The 21,836-nt window shown below is 35.0% G+C and overlaps 1 protein-coding gene across 1 annotated transcript in view; it reads left to right on the forward strand.

The window, feature by feature from the left end:
* Nucleotides 1-19,072: 19,072 nt before the first annotated feature.
* LOC149804792 (protein jagged-1b-like) overlaps nt 19,073-21,836 on the forward strand; it is a 111,491-nt gene continuing 108,727 nt past the window's right edge. Inside the window, exon 1 of the mRNA XM_089934410.1 lies at nt 19,073-19,453. Coding sequence (XP_089790536.1) covers nt 19,100-19,453 — 354 coding nt within the window. The 5' untranslated portion in view covers nt 19,073-19,099. The remainder of the gene's footprint in view (nt 19,454-21,836) is intronic.

The following is a 21,836-nucleotide window of genomic DNA, read 5'->3' on the forward strand; positions in this document are numbered from 1 at the left end:
AGATTTATGTAATTGCTAGTTGATCTAAAGTATCAAAATCGTTGTAAGAAAAATGAGGAATGACATCTTTGAAGAGTAGAATTACTTTCCAATTGATAACTTTATAGAATTAGAGAACGATCTAAAAAGAGGCTACCTAACAATATCCAGAATTAGATACTTAAATGGGTTTTTTATCTTTCTTTGCCTGGATGACCAATTTCGGCATAAAGTGCTAGCCTGATAAACGCTAAGTACAATAATTTTGAAAAGTGAAGGTAACAAGTTTTAGAAAACCCGGTACATTACTTTAGAAAGTCAGATACTGTTTACGTTAACATGGTTTACAAGGATAGTTAATTTGAAAACAAAAGAAATCTTGATGGTAACTTTAAGATAAATTGAAGGTAAATTGAAAATAACTTTAGAATAACTTACATAATTTTGTAGTAAAATCTTAATTAGTTGAAATTAAATCCAGAGAAAATGTAACGGTACCTGAATCATTAGAGAAGTTAACAGGTGATAAAAGATCTTCGTCAAGTTGGACACAAATCCGTTTGCAAAATGTTCGCAGTAAGTTTAAAATGTCAAAGCATAAATTACTTTTAAAATAGTATGGCTACTGAGAGCAAGGAGTTATCCAGGCATGAATAACTTCCTGTTAAAATCGTCTGCAACATTTATTTCTTGATGGCAGAAGTAGCTGGTGCTATAGGAGTATGCTTTATAAACTTAAAATAAACACCATTGAAAGGATTATTGATGGATACAAACATTTTATCCTTCAGAGAGTCAAATAAAATACATCCATTTCAAAAAATGCTCTAGCATTACTGAATTGAATGTTTTAAAATTAAAATTACATTAATCAATGGCAATGCGAAATGAACAACATAATTAGCAGCAATTTCCTTACAGCATTAAACTCAACTATTATAGTAAGATAAAATATGCTTTTGAAGACATTTTAACTTTAAAATAGATTATTCAACTGATATAGTATGGAAAAATATTAAAATTATTCGTTCCAATTTCTTTGAGTCAGCTAACGATTGAATGTCTAATAGCTAAAGGGATAATATAAAAAATGAATGTTAAATAAGTAAATAAATAAAATTACATAATGATCATTTATCTTATGTTAGTCTGATGAAAAGTATTGAAATTAAGAATGATTTAGTTTAAAAAATATAACAGTACATAAATCTTGAAATGTGCATAAAAACGTCAAGGAAACAATTACTTCTAATGGTGATAGTGAAGAAAACAAATGCTGAATGCCAGAAGCATAACTCTACAATGCTTCGAATCCAAACGATTCTTTCACTGTAGAAATACCTAGGCAACTAGACCTATTGATTTCGCATCAACTTCCTAATGCAGATAAAATACGAATAAATCTTTATTGCATTTGTATTAGGAGATAGTGTTTATATTGCCTTTACATTTCTTTAGAACCGAACGAAGTATAAACAAATTTAACTAAATAGACATAATAACAACTTATGGGCACTATATAACTTCCCATAAGCACAAAAACATCACGGGAACAAAGTAGACATAATGATAACTTATGGTCATTATATAACGTGCCATAAGCACAAAAAACCCATCACGGGAACAACGTAGACATAATGATAACTTATGGACAATTTATAACTTCCCATAAGCCAAAAAATAAAAAACATCACGGGAACAAAGTAGACATAATGACAACTTATGGTCACTATATAACGTCCCATAAGCACAAATAAAAACCATCACGGGAACATAACAAAGTAGACATAATGATAACTTATGGACACTGTATAACTTCCCATAAGCACAAAAACATCACGGGAACAAAGTAGACATAATGATAACTTATGGACAATTTATAACTTCCCATAAGCCAAAAAAAAAAAAAACATCACGGGAACAAAGTAGACATAATGACAGCTTATGGTCATTATATAACGTCCCATAAGCACAAAAAACCATCACGGGAACAAAGTAGACATAATGACAGCTTATGGTCATTATATAACGTCCCATAAGCACCAAAAAAAAAAACGGGGCCCCGAGTGGCCGAGTGGTCTAAAGCGCTCTCCGTTACGGATCACTGCCATCTCACCTCTGTCTGCGTGGGTTCGAGTCTCGGATTCGGCTAATGTGGGTATGTGAGAAAGCTTGCCAGTAGCTTCTCGTGGGTCGGCGGTTCTTTCCGGGATTTTCCCGGGTTCTTCCTCCACCATTAATACTGGCCGCCGTGTATAGCCTATCGCGTGCTGAAAATGGCGTTAAACCCTACAACAACAACAACCAAAAAAAGAAACATCACGGGAACAACGTAGACATAATGACAACTTATGGACACTATATAACCTAACATAAGCACACAAAAAAATCACCGGATGTTAAGCATTTTATTTCAACGCTTCAGTTTGTTAAATACACCCCAAGAATGTATAAATGTTGAATTGTACGAGTTGTAATCCTAAGGTTAGGATCAATTAGACTTTTATGGTTCGATGTAAAGATTAAAGGAGATACAGTTAATTCATTGTTAACAATCTTGAAGAATGGTGATTTAGAATATCACATTTTCTTACTGAGTGATATTTTTACACTTAATGATTACATCAGTATACGGTTGCCATGGTCTTTGAGAGCAAATAAATAGAGCACTTTATAAGGACCTTAACACTGAGGGAGTTAAGATGAGGATCAGTTAATGTACGAAATACTGATGAACAAGCCTTTCAGTTGATTGCGTTCTCGAAGATATTCAGAATAATCTACCAGGTCATGGTCCGATGTTTCCTTATGTATGTTCTTCCTCGTGATGTGAAATTTCTCTTTACGCTGGGAAAAAAAATCACATTGAAAATGTTAGAAAATTCAAACCACGATTATGACTTGAATAATATTTGCCTCCAGTACGAAACGTTTACTTCTGATATATTGGCTAATTATGTAATCGATAAGTTTAAAAATTTAAATTCTTAGCTATTAAGTAACCGATATATACAGAAATATAATTTCTTACTAATATGATGATAATTATAATAAGAATTATTGAGAATACTGCTAATACAACATTAACAAATGCAATAATCGATTCACAATGAATGAATCTAAAAGGTATTTTGATATTGTATAAAGAAGATAGAGAATAATCATGTAACCTATTTCAATCCAGAAATAGAAATTACACTGTATACTGTAAACGAATTGTCAAAAATGTTTAAGCTCAATCATTAATTAATAAAGCACAGTAAATTGTATGTATTGGAAACAAAAAGACAGCCATATTAGTAATAATAGTGTAAACAATTGTATATACTTCTTACCATTTTTACGGTTGTGTTTAATAAACCCACATGATAGTACTGTAATAAATTAGGAGTCTCGCGCATTTGGTTATAGTGCCCCGTTTTAAGAAATTCATAGATTTTTGTGAATACTTGTCTGAATATTGGAATTCGGAGCAATGGAAATATTCCTTAGCCCGAAATGATTAACCAATTACTAGGAACAAACGTCACGGAGTGAAGTGTTAGTGAGTTTACGGGGTACCATGGCTTACTAGTAGTGAATTCCGGTCAAAACCGAATGAGTGTCCCTGTCGTACCATAGTCCCTATAAAATCTAGTGGTATTCATTGGTGGTATGACTGCAGTGGCAGTATTTGCGGCTGGAAACCGATAAATTACACAAAGGAATAAATAAGAAGGCACTCGGCAGATACCGTTTATGTCGCCATGGTGGTAAATGTGATGCAGTTGTACTGGCGAAATATGCATGGAAACCATGGATTGACTGGCCTAAGGTGGCGTAATTAAAATAGTTCCCTGTGTTAAGGGATAATTGTATAGATTCTACATTGTGTACTGCTGGCGGTACGGAAACCTAACGAAGAGAAACCATGCATATGTGCTGTTGATATATATTTGGCAGGTTGTGAGATCTGTGGTCTTGCATTGATTAAAGTAAAAAATTATGTATAGAATAGACACGTCGGGTTTTCTAATTTACGACCGATTAAAATTTGCATGTTCATAATAAGCAATGCTAGCGAAATCACAGTCCAGTTCTTACTGCTACTAAATGTGTCTAAACAAACCCGTCACATTTTATGATTTTATGCGGTGCTACAAATTACTGAAAGGCATGGTTTCCACACATAATATAAAAGCATAATATAAAAACTGTTTCGAATTTATTGTAATTATCTGTGAAGTGGCAAATTTCTGGTGATCTAACAAGAATACATTAGTTGAGACCAGAGAACAATTAATTAGATTTATGGAGACAAGCGCGTATCATATCGCCATACTACCGTGTACGGTAATGTCCTTTAGAGGGAGAATTTTGTTCCTAATTAAGCATTTGTTTATACAGCGGCCAGGCGGACTATTAGGGACAAAGAAAACTTCATTTTTCATGGTAAAGCTGTCACAATTGAGAGAACGCAGAAACTCTGTTACTCAAACTACCAGGTCAAGCTGACCCTGACTTTGGCGCCTCTGGAAAAAGGCGGCAGAGATATTTGATTCTGATTGGTTACGTTGAATAAGGGGAGTTTCCCACACAAAATTTTCTAGCTTTTAAAATTGTCACATCGGAAATTCTAATCAGTCTCAGCTTTTCTACGTGAGAAACCTGAGTAGGCTCCGGGCATTTGCAAGAAATTCTCGTAAAAAAATGAATTGTTGTCCAAAGGGGACTATTGTCGAAAGGAACCGACGAAATAATTTGCCGATTAGAGGGAGGAACGTTGAAAGCAAAGGTAGTGTGACAATTCCATGTAATTTATTGATGCCATATATAATGCTTTGCTGAAGTTATTTACTTGTAGTTGCATTAATCTTTTTTCTACATTCGTTTAATAATTTGCTTTATGAAGTATAACTGTTGAGTTTATGCATAGGAAGTCGTACATTAATCTTCTTTAGATAAGTTTGACGATTTGCTTGAATTTGTCGTCTTGTTTACATAAGAATTATGTTCCAAGAATTTAATACATTACATTAGTTAATTTGATTACGAGAATCCGTGTGAATTCGCCGAATTTAGAAGATTTCACGTATGATTAAGAATAAGTGTGTATTCACTGAAATGATCTAGTAATTGATTGATGTGATGTATCCTATTTATTCGCTGTGTAAATTGAGGTTGGCTCAGAACCCCAGGCCTCGCGTATGTGTTAATGTGTAAGGCAAGGCGTAACGAATTAGCCATTTGACTAACTAGGGTCATTATAGGACATGTGGAGTCGATTGATAGCCTTAGCATCTGTTTAGCCCTGATAGTAAAATCTGATAACGAGGGAGAATAATGAAGAATTAACTGTTTCATAAATAACGGGAAATTTAGGTTGTCTCTATTTATATTTATTTAAATGGGGGAAAATAGCTCCTGAGACGTATAATCCTGTGACGCAATCCTGCGACGTATTAATTTCTGAAACGTATTCTGAGAGTATCCTGAGACGGATGGTGAAAAGTATCACCCTTAGATCCAAGGGTCTGAACAGCTACAGTGGAAACAGAACAGACTGGGGACGAGCAGGTTATGAAATCGTACAAGACGTTGACTTCGATTGTTCACTCGATCCTATGATGAACTAAATCTATCAGTAAACAGATCGGCTATTTTATTTAAATCTATTCGCGTTTTCTTTGTATTTCGGTTAAAGTTAAATTTCTAAAAGCAGAGTATATTCCTGATGTAATGAATTTTTAGTGTTTTTATGTAATTGATTAAATTGTTTGTTTACATGTACGGGGGCTCGTGTTGGTTTGTTCTATATACCTGCTCAGATCTCTATCTATTTCACCTATAAGTTTCACCACTTATATTTATATTTACTCGAACCGGGCAATAACATCGAGGGCGGTCAACCCCTAGATAACGAAAACCAAAACTTTGGCGGAACACCCACCAGGGACAATTCCCAACCCGCCCCCATTACATTATCCATTTCCACATTCATGTACAAAAAAGCTCACAACAGAAAATGGCTTTTTAGAGAAATAGGTTATTTTGTAATAGATGGTCATAAATTCATAGATGTCTATTATTCCTTATTAGCGAACATCAAGACGATAATTGCTTCTAATCAACTGATTCAAGCAGTGGTAGGCATAATGAAATATCTTTGTGAGCAGTAGTTTAAAATTCTACTGAAGTCATAAATGATCTCAGTGAACATATTATATATAGAACAGTCTTTTATTTAAATGGTAAAAAGTCTGAGGAATTTATTTTAATGAAAACGATTTATTTATTAATAGTTATTATAAATGAAATAGTTGAAAGATTATGTGAAAACAAAATAAAAAGCTTTAAATGCGGTTGACCATCCGTTTTCATCACAAGGTTGAAGTGGCTAGACTCCCAAAAGAATAGTCCTAGGGTGAAGTATTCAGGCCGTCATCTAAATATGTTTAAATCAATTGATGTACAACAACCTTATTGATGTAATTGTATTGATCTCATGGCCATTTATAGTTTGATTAAATAATTTTTGTACAAATAATGAGATTTCTTAACACACTTGCCTATTCTCATTTCTACTGGCTTAGTTCTAAAAGCACATAGATTACTTCTTAGGCAACACAATTCTGAATTAGTCAGCCATGAAAATCTTCTTTAAACAATCCATCAACTTTTTTTATCAGCTTATGGTACTCCATAAATATTAACTATATATTTTGTTTAATATCACCTCAAGCGTTATCCAATTAAGCACATGTACTCAGAGAACCTACATTGGTCATTCATTAAGTTATTTTGTCATCATAATATTTCTTGAGCTTTTTGTAGCAAATGTGATACATTAGTAACTTACTTCTAGTGGAGCGCCGAATGGGTTAGTGGTCTGAAGCACTCACCTTCTATCGATCACAGCCATATAAACTCCGTTCATGTGGGGTCGAGTCTCGGACTCGGCCTATGCTGGTATGTGAGAAAACTTGCCATTAGCTTCCCGTGGGTCGGTGGTTCCTCTACCAATTACACTGGCCGCAACGTATAGCCTATCATGTGCTGACCAAATGGCGTTCAACCAACAATAACAACAATTTATTTCTTGCATTTTAAAGCCACCATAAATAGGTTGACTAATTTATTTTCTTGTTCTTTAAACTAATACCATATCTTTATGAATTATTGCTCATATTCCAAATGAAATATTCCTCTAAAGTTTAAAATATTTCTTTTTTTACATGAGTTCTCTTTCTCTTAAACAAAATAAATCAGCTTAAATGTAATGCGGCTGGAGTATCGATATGATCACAAAGTTGCAGTGGCTAGACTCCCAAAATAATAGCCAAACGGGAAAGACAGCATTACTTATATAAAAAAAATAATTAAAAATTCGTTTTCAAAGCCATTGTTTGACCTTTGTCTCAAAGATGCCATAATTTCAATGTGTAATTGTAGCGACAGTTCTTCTTAGAATATAATTGCTCTGTAAATCTTGTTTATCATTATTCCCGACTGTATAAATAACTTCACGTCGCGATACTGAATACCATATTTTTCTTTGCTTTTTGAGCATATACAGTTTTTGGTTTGCAATGAAGATAGGTCATCCACTGTGGGAATGAGCTGGGGTGGTGGTGTCTGGTACCAAATAGTCGTGGAAACATATTGATACCTCTAAAGTTACTTCTTGAATACTGTCAAAGGAATTATTATCATTTAAAAGTATTTTTTCTCGAATACTTTTAATTGTTCCTTGTTGAACATTTAAAGTTTTTAATGGCATTGTGTAATGCATGGTCCCAGTATGCAAATTGTTGGCCATAAAAATTTACCTTGATGTATTATATATCTTCATTATGTTACTCTTGATTTCCTTTGGCATAAGAAGTGAATTGGGACACCCTAGCCTCATGTTAAATAGAGTATATCCAGTCTAGTCCCTATAAAACTCCCTTTGTCCCAATCAAATTCATTTCACCTACATACCTACCTAGAGTAGCGCGTATTCAGGCAAGACACTTGCAACACTTTTTCCATTTTTTTTTTAATTTGTAATTTTAGCGTTACTTTTAGTCACATCCATTTTGGCATTCGAACTGTGTATAGTCTTTGATATTGTAATTTTAATTCTGAATTTTAAAACAATTAGCGCTTCTTGCAAAACCGTTTCTGACTTTTAGATATGTGTTAATCTGATTCGCATGCCATCTTGATAAATCCTTTATTCCACAAAAAAATATAATAAACGGAACCACTATCATATTTGTCATTGTTATTGCAAATCGGACTATAAATTCTGCATGTCTGTCTCTTATTCTGACGAACATTGTATTTTTGTTTTCTGGTTGACTGATATATTAAATTCATTTTCAAAGCATTTCTGTCGGACATTTATGAAACCAATGTTTGTCAAAGGTATATTTTTGAAGTGTGTCTGGATGATCCCTAAATAAATTTAAAATAAATTATATTTCGCACAAAGGACATAATTTTACCACTATTTTTCACATTAAGACAGGCTTTTTTGTTTATGTATCAAATCTGATAAATCTATATATAACTTTCATGCTATTGGTCTAAATTCATCAACGTGTAAATCAAAGATGATATCTTTTTAAAAAAAACAGTGAGTCACTGGTAGATTTCTTGAGAAAAGCCTTGTTTAGTTCCATTCATATTTTTCTCTCTTTAGTTGAAAAAGCAAATAAATGGAGTCTGAAATTTCATATTTTCCACTTTTGTCATTTTTATATAAGGAAATATTGTACTATTTATAAAACATTACATTATTTCATATCAAATGTGTTTGATAGTGATTTGTCGCTAATTTCATCAATAAAACTAAAGCGATATTTACTTTCCTCTTCTTAAATTTTGAATACACTCACAGGTAAGTTTATTTGGTTGTATTCTCTGCTTTTCTTTGTTTTTTTCCTCATTAATTATACCAGGAATAACTCATTATATTTTCTCAGTCTAAACGTGATTGATACGTGCCATTCAACTTTTCATTTCATCATATCTTAAGCACATATAAATGTGTTCATTTTAATTAATGCAATTTACATACATATAACTACTACAATATTCTGAGTGCTATAAAATATATTATACTTGGAAGGGACCATAAGTTAGGAATTAATCTCATTACCACTACTTTCACGAATGTTTCACTGAGGAAACATTTATCAAAATTTCAATGAAAAGTTTTTTTTTTCTTCAATTATACATTAGTGTGAAATTTAGATTTTTATGAAAATAATTAGCATATAGTATTATATCCTTTCCTCGTGCACCTGTAATTTTTATTTGGTTGAAATTTCATATTTTCATATCTTCTCGAGTAGAATATCATTGAGATTTAATTATATTTGCACAGTTTTATAATGAATGTAGGAAGTATTTCGACGTTTCATTCTTTTCATTTTACCAGCATTTATTTTTTTACCAAAACTATTTTTGTTCGCCTTTTAGAATTTTCTCAACCTTGAAGATTTTATCATTTTACATCTCGTAGAGATCATTCATCCTTGCAATCTAATTAAAATCAGATCTCCACTGTCCTACGTGTAGATCTGGCTACGACCGCTTAAGGGTCATGTTCTGGTGACCTTTGACTTAATCAATGGAAATACAGCTTTCAAAAATCTGAAAGTGAATCAGATCGGTACACATTCATGCTCTTCGTCCACAATGCTCTGTCTCCAAACTCGAAGATATTAGACGTCATCTGATTGGTTGATAAAATTAGCGATTGTGGTAATAACATAGGCTACCAGAACATGACCCCTAAGCGGTCACTGTCAGATCTTCATGTATTACAGCGGAGATCTGATTTTAATCAGATTGTTCATCCTTGTCAATTCATCCTTCAATATTCTCTCCCTTGAAGTCTTCCAATTTGTTTACTACAAGGTGTCCTAAAAATATTTTGGATTAAAAAAATCTCTTCGGTAAAATTAGGAACATAACCTTTCACCAAAAAAAACATGTTGTGAGATTCTGACTTTCTCTAAAAGTTTTTTGTTTGTTCGCTTCGTGTGTTGTAAGATAGTAGAATACATTTGATCCATGCAGCTTAAATCATCGAGGTGACAATTGAACTGTGGTTGAAATCTGTACGAATGAAACATACACAGTCAGCCAGATTGGCGCTGCGAATGTATTGTCTTGTGTGAGACATGCATAAAGAGCGCTGTGAATGTGTTGTCTTGTGTGAGACATGCATAAAGAGCGCTGTGAATGTGTTGTCTTGTGAGACATGCATAAAAAGCGATGTGAAGGTGTTGTCTTGTATAAAGTACATCCAATGATAACTTCGTGACATACTAGTAAACACACAAAAAATGTCTGCAAGGGTCACCATATTACGAATGAAGCATACCCAGTCAGCCAGACTGGCGCTGCGAAGGTGTTGTCTTGTGTGAGACATGCATAAAGAGCGCTGTGAAGGTGTTGTCTTGTGTGAAACATGCATAAAGAGCGCTGTGAAGATCTTGTCTTGTGTGAGACATGCATAAAGAGCGCTGTGAAGGTGTTGTCTTGTGTGAGACATGCATAAAGAGCGCTGTGAAGGTGTTGTCTTGTGTGAGACATGCATAAAGAGCGCTGTGAAGGTGTTGTCTTGTGTGAGACATACATAAAGAGCGATGTGAAATTACCAACGAAACTAACTCTTAAGTAAGAGCAAACTGCATCCACAGAGGAGAGACAATGGGCGTTTGGGTGAACATTCGTAGTTAATTATATTTTCAATAAAATTTAGGGACCTGACTATTTATTTCTATATTTTTGTTTTGTTTTCCTCTACAATAATTGACAGTATCTGAGTCGCATTTTTCTCATGAACAAATTTGACGAAAGTGAGCAAGATTTCTCTCATAACAAGATTTGATGAAGAAAAATATGTAATGGAGGGTGGTCTAACATTTTGAAAACTGGTTTAAAGTGGGTGAAATAAATGGATAAAAAGCAAACATATTGATGAAAAGTAATTGTGAAGTATAATTTTAAGGTTTTTATATAACAGAAACATAAAACACAATTACTAGCATTTCTGAAGAAAAGAGATCCAAATAATTAATCAGATGAGCTGGAACTCTCAGGTGTCATACTACTTCTGTTATCTACACATTCTTCATTGGGAATGTCAACATTGCAGCTTCTAATTGTGTTACTGATCAAATTCCTTACAGCTTCCATCACCACAATGTCTCCAAGATATAAGTCACCTGAGACAACCAATAGCTGTGTACACTCAGAACCTTACTTTACCCAGATGAATTGCTTGAGACACCACTGGACTTTCGTACCAACAGCATACACTGCATTTTGTACAATGATGACTGTGGAGGAGGTTATTATTTGTGGGGATGAATTTCACACCAGACCAAGGCAGTGACGTGGGACACTTCTACCCTTTAAACTCGGGACTACTGCGTGTGGAAATTCAATTTCCTCAACCACTCTTTCAACGCAGTGAACGTAACATTGTCGGTAATATCAAAGAACCGTTGAAATAAACTGTCTCAGAGAAGCGATCAATATCCATCAGAAGGACTTACATGACATAGACACAGACGATAAAAAAGGACACCAGCAGCCACAGTCACCTTACGATTTCTCACTCTCCCCTGTGTCTTTGTAAACCTTGCCACCACGTATTTTAAACACGAAAAAAAAGCATCAAGGATATACAAATACACAAAATGTAGTCATTTCATTCATCAACTTATAATTTCCAACTTGATTGTCGCCAGGGGCCCTTACTATTGTGAACTTATTCGCGTTTCGAACTAAACGGAAGCTCCCAATGTAAAAAAGCAGACTGATCGCTGTCCTCTTCTGGCTTCTAGAACAGGTCATTTCAGTAAAAACTGTGTTGTCTGCGTCCAATATTTGCAATGTCTAGTTTAATATTTCTAAAACAAATTGAACAAATAAATAGGAGGAACTTTTGTACATACATGTTCAAAGAGACGTAACTCCAAAATTTACGAAATTATTGAGATTATCAACGACGGTGAACTACATTACATATGTTGCTTGGAAACATAAACCAGCTGATGCAAATATAGCAGCATTATTACAAACAAAACTGTATAATTCGAATCGCCAACAAGTTGAGGGTGTTTGGGTCCCTTGGCGACAATCAGGTTATAAATTACATATTGAATGAAATTAAGGTCTGTGCATTTTTTTATATCCACGATGCCATCTATTTATGAATTGTCTTTTAACAAAATATTGTTCTAATTTTAATTCCATTTTAAAAATTATATATGTGCCAGCTTTTGTCGAACTAGTCATCGATAATTCCTATATCTGTATAAAGTGATAGTGAAGTCTTTCCTTAAAGGTTTTATCTAGTCAGGATTTACTGAGAATATTTCCATTAACTCAAATAAGTTGAAACCAGGTTTCCCATAAAATGTTCCGAACGCTCTCAAGCCATTTACATATTAACTGACCGTTATTATAATCCAGCAATAGCCTCAGACACATGATAATGACAGCTGCATTTGTTTACCATCAGTTAGATTTACCGGATAGCCATTCATTCTCCTTGTTTTGTAAAGGTAGAGTGGTTCAATCTTTTTCTCTCTCTCAATTTTTTCCCCATATTTTAGAAAATAACATGGTTATGTAATAATTGAACTGAGAGTCAGCAGGCAAATTAAGATTCAGCATTCTTTTGTTAAGAAGGTGCATACCTTTCCTGACTTAACAAATTGGATTTTTAATCCCCATTACGTATCTACCATTCTTCGTTAGGATCAGCCCAACATAATTATAATTTCTGACAATTTCGAATTCAGAATCTGCTAATTTGAACCTCACATTGTATCTAAACTTCTAACTAGTTACTGATTACAATGAAAGTATGTGACTCCAGCAGAGATGGTACGATATAGACCGCACGATTTAAATAACCGTGTAGAATTTCACCATAATAAGTAAGTGGCATTGCAGCTAATGATTTTGGTGTCGATTAGACCTACCAGAAATACTTTTTCAAAACTTTGCCCCGTCCCGACATTGTCTAAACATTTGATTAGTACACAATACAAACATTTGAACAGCATGAAATAATTGAATAGTGCACCGTGCGCACAAATAATTAACTCGTCATACATGGCTGAATGTAGAAAACAACGTCAATTCAAACTCAGTCAGTCAACGCTTTGCTATGGTCCTACATCAGTGCCGGATTAAACCCTGTGGAGGCCCTTAGGCAGTCGAAATCTTGAGGCTCCTTCGCTTTTTATCTCCTAATACGTTTTATCAATATTATTTTGATCCGTTGTCGCGGGGCCCCTAAAAGGTGTGGGGCCGATGCCTACTCTGCCTATTTGGTAATCCGGCACTGTCCTACATTCTCAAATAGCTGCACAAGATTATACTTCAAAGTAATTGTCATGACTGTTTGACATTCATCGTTCCACTATAAAAGAAGAAAGAAGAATGAACCAGGAGTGTCTACAAAAATAAACAACAGCGATTAAAATAGCAGGGGTATTTTTAGCAGCAAAACTGCGGTGAATAATGCCATTAATTTCAGTAGTGACTACAACAACAGCCAACAGAGCAACAAGAATACCCCCGGATCCCAACGGTTGAGGATTTGGAGAATTAGGCTAGTCAGTCTCGCTTTAGCCTCTTCCTGTATATGGGTCATTAGTCGTCCTAACCGATTGGGAAGAAAGAGGCGAGTTGCTTGTGGAACCCGGCCTTAGAGTTGCCAAGTCTAAAGAACACGAGGTCATTAAAAAGCAGCCCTTCTAGGAAAGGACAACATTCTTTGATTGCCAACTTCTTTGTATTTTTTTTCTTTCTGTATGTTTGTATGTTTGAAAAAAGGTATGCGTACAAAAAGAAAGAAAATATAGAGGATATCCGAGCCACTTTTGGTATATGTCATGGTATGTTGGATAGTGTATGGTCTTGAATTATATTGAACCTTAAAGTTGATTGCATTGAGCATTAAAACTTTATCATATTTAAGCCAGAAAAGTCTTTGTGAAGGGTCCTTCGACCTTTCTTCTTTTCTCCTCCATGTCAGTGTTAAAATTTGAAAGGTTAGCATTTATGACCCAGTGAGATTTGACCAGGTCATTGCAACCCTATCCTGAGAAAGTAAACATTTCAGCTACCAGCCATAACCGCTTGATAGGAACCCATGTCAAATTATCATTTTCAAAGGGAAATTGATATGCATCGTAAGCTGTCTAAGATCATCTGACGAAAGAAATGATTTTCTTGGGACAAATTTAGGAACCGCTGCTTACGACTGAGAAGAGTAAATTAAGGCGTACACTTTAGAAGTATAATGTGAATTTAAAGCGACAACCTTGGTCGAAATTATTTAGTCTTAAATATCCTGAGAGAGGAGAAGTCTGACGCCGGGGAAGCCTAAAAAGAATAGTGCTTTCCTCGTTAAACAAGAAAAGGGGACCAATGGCTGTCTTCTTTGCAGGTTTTAGTGCTAGGACGCACAATTGCTGACAGAGACCAGCATTAAGGTACGCAGTTTTATTTTTTCACGCTAATCTTCTATTTTGATTGCTTGTTTTGTGCAATGTGTTTGATATGACTAGGATCCATATTATGTATCGTGTATTCAATTTAATGGATATCTGTTGATGCTAGAGTTGTTAAGCAATTTATCTCTTTAATTTTACAGTTACTACTTCATTGATAGAATTGACGATTGCATGCTATCCAAGTTTTCATATGTGTAGGATTTCATAGGGTTGTATGAAATAATTTTCTTGGTCTGTTATGTCGATATTGATTATCGTGAGTTACAATAATCGCATATTTATATCTGCTTTTGTAACGTTTAAATAATCTTGTAAGTTAGGGATTGCTGTGAGCAAGAATTTTGGGAATTATATGCAATAGTAATCGAGCACGTGGTAGCGTAGATAAAGAGATACGGAAACGTTAGATAAACCGCTAATATGTTAATTATAGCCAGTCGCTGTCAAACGAAGGTGATGTTCTATCGAATTAGTTCAGAATGTATGCAGTGTAGATAGCTATTATGCTTCTGAGTAACATCAGTGAGGGAATTTTATGTACGTGTAGAAAGTGGTACATACAGAGATTGAGGGGTAATTTGGTCCTTTAAGGAACAGCATTCTGAGAATAGACGGGACAGTCCGAAGACGGAAGTCCGAAAAAAGTGACGAGTTCGGAATAAAGGACTAGTAAGTCCAGAAAGGGATGAAGCGTAGAGAATAAGAAGGCTCGAGGAAACAGGAAGACGTTGATACACGGTCAAGGGATGAAGGTGATGCAATCAGTCGTGGACATTGTGCTTTTTTCATCACTCGTTATTATGATGAAATAAATACAAATTAGACGCTGCTATTAAATTGTGTTGCCATGACTTAGATTGAATTGGAGTTGCTGCTATTAATTGTTATTGATTAAATTTTGTTATTTTTTTTTGTCTAAGGGGGCTCGTATTGCATTATTTATTCCCAATAGCCTTGCTCAGTGCTCTTTTGAAATTCTATCTTTCCACTCCCACAGGGTTATAATATCGAGGGAGGTCATCCTGTAGATAACGCTAGCCAAATCCAAATTACAACCCCTCTTACAAAGAGGGCGACGTTATAGATAGTACTTCTAACTATATGAGTAAATAGTTGCGTTGATGACATCAAATACTTTATTTCGTCAGCTTTCTTTACAATGATAGGTGTTGGTTTGTAATTATGTTTTAAGGACCATTACACAAACCCCATTTTCCTTATCCGCATGTTGCTATGTGGGGGTGTTTGGCTATAGAACGTGTGTTGGTCAATAACAACATGTATTTGTCATCATAACTCTACCCCATAAATTACAACACCTATATACATATATTCGTGTGTGTGTGTGAATGGTGAGTACTGGTTAGTGATGGTGTGTGTTGGCAGCAAGACTGTGTTAGTAACCATTACCTCTTCCCTACCTTTCTTCATTCTTTTGATTGTATTTATGGATGTGTGCTATGTTCCATTCCTATTGACTCTATACTAGCCCCATGTTCAATTCCAACTAAGCCCATAGTGTCATCGTAATGTTAAAACTTGCATAAATAATATGCAGACCCTATGTTTAATTCACACAAGGCTCAAAATGACATCCTAATGTTATATATTTCATAGGAACCAAAGTGATATCCTAATGTTATATATTCCATAAGGACCAAAATGACATCCTAATGTTATATGTTCCATAAGGCCCAAAGTGACATCCTAATGTTATATATTCCATAAGGACCAAAGTGACATCCTCATGTTATATATTCCATAAGGCCCAAAGTGACATCCTAATGTTATATATTCCATAAGGATCAAAGTGATATCCTAATGTTATATATTCCATAAGGCCCAAAATGACATCCTAATGTTATATGTTCCATAAGGCCCAAAGTGACATCCTAATGTTATATATTCCATAAGGATCAAAGTGATATCCTAATGTTATATATTCCATAAGGCCCAAAATGACATCCTAATGTTATATATTCCATAAGGACCAAAATTACATCCTAATGTTATATATTCCATAAGGCCCAAAGTGATATCCTAATGTTATATATTCCATAAGGCCCAAAATGACATCCTAATGTTATATATTCCATAAGGCCCAAAGTGACATCCTAATGTTATATATTCCATAAGGCCCAAAGTGACATCCTAATGTTATATATTCCATAGGGACCAAAGTGACATCCTCATGTTATATATTCCATAAGGACCAAAGTGACATCCTAATGTTATATATTCCATAAGGCCCAAAATGACATCCTAATGTTATATATTCCATAAGGCCCAAAGTGACATCCTAATGTTATATATTCCATAAGGCTCAAAGTGATATCCTAATGTTATATATTCCATAAGGCCCAAAATGACACCCTAATGTTATATATTCCATAAGGCCCAAAATGGCATCCTAATGTTATATATTCCATAAGGCCCAAAATGACATCCTAATGTTATATATTCCATAAGGCCCAAAATGACATCCTAATGTTATATATTCCATAAGGACCATAGTGATATCCTAATGTTATATATTCCATAAGGCCCAAAATGACATCCTAATGTTATATATTCCATAAGGCCCAAAATGACATCCTAATGTTATATATTTCATAGTGACCAAAGTGACATCCTAATGTTATATATTCCACACGGTCCAAAGTGGCATCCTAATGTTATATATTCTATAGGGCCTAATGTGACATCCTCATGTTTCCATACGGTCCAAAATGATGTCCTAATATTATATATTCCATAGGGCTCAAAGTGACATTCTAATGTTATATATTCCACAAGGTCCAATGTGACATCCTAATATTATATATTCCACAGGGCCAAAGTGAAATCCTAATGTTATATACTGCGTAGGGCCCAAAGTGACACCCTAATGTTATATATTTCATAGATTTCATAGGGCCCAAAGTGACATCCTAATGTAATTCCATAGGGCCCATATGATATTGAGTGTTAAAGTTACATACTACGGGCCATAAAAAGAAACTATTTGTTCATACGATAACAACATTAAGGCAAAATAACTCATTCAATCCCATTTAACATGTGGAAATTTGTTTCTTTGGAATATGGTTTGACATGGCACCAGTTAATGGTGTTGAAAAGATCATAGTAAGTGAACCATACGAATTTTGACAGTTATCTCCGTTGAAAGGTTCCCACCTCCTTCATAACCATACGGTAAATCCAGTGGGAACGACTAATTGTTGTCAACAGCAAATTTCGATCATTAAACAAAGTGCCACCAGGGTCTTTACAAATTTCAACAGAAAACGAAGAAACAGTTTCACCCACCCACCCCCTTCCTCCCACACCCTGTATTGGTTAATATATGATGTGATGTTGCGGTCACATAATTTCAAAAAGACTGATAACTGTTATATAATGTCGTATGGGACATCCGGGTGATGATAGATATGTTCATTTTGATAAATAAATGTGCTCGAGCAGTTCAAGAAAAGTCGTGATCAGTAAATAAGTTACAGTCAAATACGAAATTCAAACATGTACAAATAAGAACCAAAACCCAAGGGAAAAAAAAAAACAACAGCCAAAGATGTTTCTTTAAAGTTGTGCGTCAAAAAAATGTTATCACGCTAAAGAAATTAATCATAAAATGTGCGTCAGACAACTGAATTTGCTGCGGTGCCTCTACTCTACTATTGCTGCTAATATAACTACTACTACTGCTACTGTTCTAATTCAACCATTACTACAACTACTACTGTTGTTGTGTATATGCATCTTTTTCGCGTAAATCAAATACCAACCAGTTTCACGCAATTGATTTTAATATTTTCCAAAATGACAAGAGTTGTACTACTTTACAATACCAAGTTCCGCAGATCGTAGAACACATTTGAATAGAATATCAGATTAAGAATGACGCGTGGCCACCGCACGACGATCGCGTGTCATATATTAACCCTGCGGACACCGCAACCACCCCACACAACGACTGTGTTCTAGTGTATTGCATACCTAACACGGCACAACAATTCTAAACTGCCTCTTAACACAATAAGGCGATAAATGCGATCCTGTAGCATGTTGAAGTATTTTCGTGGTGATCAATTCCAGCCTGTACGAGAACAATCAATTGTTAACATATGTACGCGAGGTCTTACCATTGCGCTCGTAATTCAAGAACACTTTGATAATTTTTCCAAGCCCCCTGATAAATGGGCTGATTGTTTAACTTTATGTCTTCTCCAACATTTGTAGCGGCGCACGCGATTGATTCCAAGAAGGTTTAATTTGTAATTTCTTTGCGGGACATGCGCAAAACAATACCGATCTCCTACCGCTGGACAGCATATAATTTTCCACACTTTCGACGATGTAAAAAAAAATAAGCGATGTACACTTTCTCTCATGGATTAAACTTTGTCAAGTCCTGCATCCGCAGAAAACGTTCTTGAGCAAAACAGGAAAATGTATGTAATATCTTTTATGATACAACCTCTTACGTTTTCTTACTTGAAGCATGCAGGACAGCGATTACCCAATGGCAATGCCACGACCCCCTGCCACGGGCCCAAAATGCTTCATGTTTAGGACGGAGCAAAATATATGTTCTTTTTTCAATGGGAAAGACTATGTTCTCTTCACATGCCTGGATTTTTCTGCTTTTTGTTCACCGTTGTCTAAGTTATGGTTTCTTTGAATTTCAACTGCTTGAAATGGAAAACGCAAGGGCTGAGGTATCAAATGGTGGTTGCTGCGGCGACACGCGACGGGAACGTGCTGGGGGCACGTGCCGAAATGAATGCGCCACCTATTTCAAAGTGTGCCTCAAAGAATACCAAGCACAGGTGACAGCAGACGGACCGTGTTCATTCGGAAATATTACCACAATTGTTCTGGGAGGAAATACGTTTAATTTTACATCTGAAATAAACAAATCCATGATCTTATTCCCTTTCACATTTTCCTGGACGGTAAGTTGTTTATTATTATTATTATCATTATTATTATTATTATTATTTGTGGCGGTACTGGTACTATTTGTTTTTTATTAAAACGTTGCCATAACTTCTTAAGATTAACTTTACAAGTTTTAATGCATAATATTTTCCTGCATATTGCATCATAACAAATGCTTCATGAATAAAATTTATCTACCCATGTTGAAGCTTTCCGGTAATGACATGGCGGCATTCAGCCTCAGGCATACCTTACTACATGTATAGTAAAGTTGGATCCGGAACACTTACAGCTCAAATAAATAGATAATATAATACTGAAGGAGCCTAGTGGCGTGGGAAAATCCTCCCTGGAGTCAATTCTGTACCTTCATAAATCAACAAAGCAGTACACCGTTCTGCACTTACACGGTATATATATATATATATATATATATATATATATATATATATATATATATATATATATATATTCTCATGCACGTATGTGCATGCATTAAAGAAATACTGAGCATTTTTTAACCAAGCAGTGCCGACACTTTACCGATTTTGCAAATTTCATTAAATTTGGCAAATCTCGCAACCAGACAGAGCTTCATTAAAAGATTGGTAAGTAAGACCAAAACTATATTTTCATAAAATCTTCTAAATACTAAACATATGGTCTTTTTTCATATTGTCTAAATTGGAAAATACGATAAGAATATTGGTTTTATTCCTTGGTTTTAAACAGGCTACTTGTAAATGCGTTATAAAACTTAAAACTCTAGTATAGATTTTGACTTTAATAAAAGTCTATATACGCTATTAGGTTATGCAGGCACCCGTATATTAGGATGTTATATTTAAGTAAGGTCCGTATCGCTTTCATTCAAACCGAATATTTCATTCATGTTTATTCTAGCAATTTCAAGCGGAACTTCCTATAAAAAGACAATACCAGTGGCTAAGCAACCTACACAACTGCGGAAAAGTGGAGGGGGTATCATCAACCAACATTTTTTTCTATTGAGAGTAAACCCCATAATTAAGTTTTGCGGATGGGGTGGGGTCAAAATTTATTGTTACGCCACTGAACAATACATTCATTTTAAATGAGACATTGGGTGTTGTCACAGTTGACTTTGTAATCACAGAAAAAGAGAGAGAGAGAGAGAGAGATGTTAATAATTTGATAACACGTACATATTCTAGTTAAGACTTTTTGTTTTGGTCATTGTTTCGGCCAGAACTCATACTATTGCCCAACTTGATAAGCAGCCGTGGACAGAAGAGTCAAGTTATTGTCTAATTTGACAGGCAACCTTGACTTAAAGACTCATGCTTTTGATTATCTTCATGGGTAACGGTGGTCTAAAGGCTCGTGCTTGTTGACTATTTGACAGGCAACGGTAGCCTAAAGACTAGTACGTTCCTACCGTTTTGAATAGCGGCAGTAGCCTAAAGACACATACAACCGTAGCATAAAGACACATACTTTTTGACCATTTGACAAGCAACCGTAGTCTAATGCTCAAACTATGTGACTATTCTGTTGCCTACAGACTTGTACTTTTTGACTGTTTTGACAGGTAATCGTAACCTAAAGGCTGACACATTTTGACTGTTGTGAACAGCAACCGTAGCCTAAAGACTAGCATGTCTTAACTGTTATGAACAGCAACCTTAGCCTAAAGATTCATACTTACTGACTGTTTTGACTGACAACCTTAGTCTAAAGATTCATACTTACTGACTGTTTTGAATGGCAACCGTGGTTTACAGAGCCATAGCACACAAAATATGCGTCAACTCAACGAGTCTCGACTTCATCATGCACTAAATTACGCTCGCCATCCTGAAGTTATGTGCTGAATTGCTAATGAACAAGCCCTTTTTATCTTTGTATGATATACATTATGTATGTGAGCTGAAATTGTCAAATTTTAATTATTATTATTATTATTTTTTAAAGTGCCTTTGTTTTGCCAGTTCCTGTGCTTTGTCCCGATATGCCAGTTTCGATAGAGTTCAGATTTGCCTGATATTGCAATACTGGCTTAGTAGAGTTTCTTCATAATTTTCAACCTTATTTTAAATGGTTTCTGCATCGGTTTAGAATTATACAGATAGGCTCATATAAAAATCCAGGGCCGAAAAGAAAAGGGGGGGGGGCAACCGGTGACATATTCCTGGGGCCCGGGCCCGTAATGTGTCCCGATATAATTCCCCACACTTAATTTTGATGAGAGTATTGCATTTTGAGTAGTGTTAGTTTTATCGTATTTAAACCATGTATTTATTAATTTTCAGAAAAGAGAGCTTACATGTTATCTCTGTATGAAAAAATAAAGTGTCTACCCCCTCCCCATTAGCTTCAACTTGGTCTTCTTTTGCACTGATTGAATCATTGGTTCTC

Source organism: Sinohyriopsis cumingii, chromosome 2 (assembly GCF_028554795.1).
Source record: "Sinohyriopsis cumingii isolate HCF-2022 chromosome 2, ASM2855479v2, whole genome shotgun sequence".
In the NCBI taxonomy this organism is placed as follows: Eukaryota; Metazoa; Mollusca; class Bivalvia; order Unionida; family Unionidae; genus Sinohyriopsis; species Sinohyriopsis cumingii.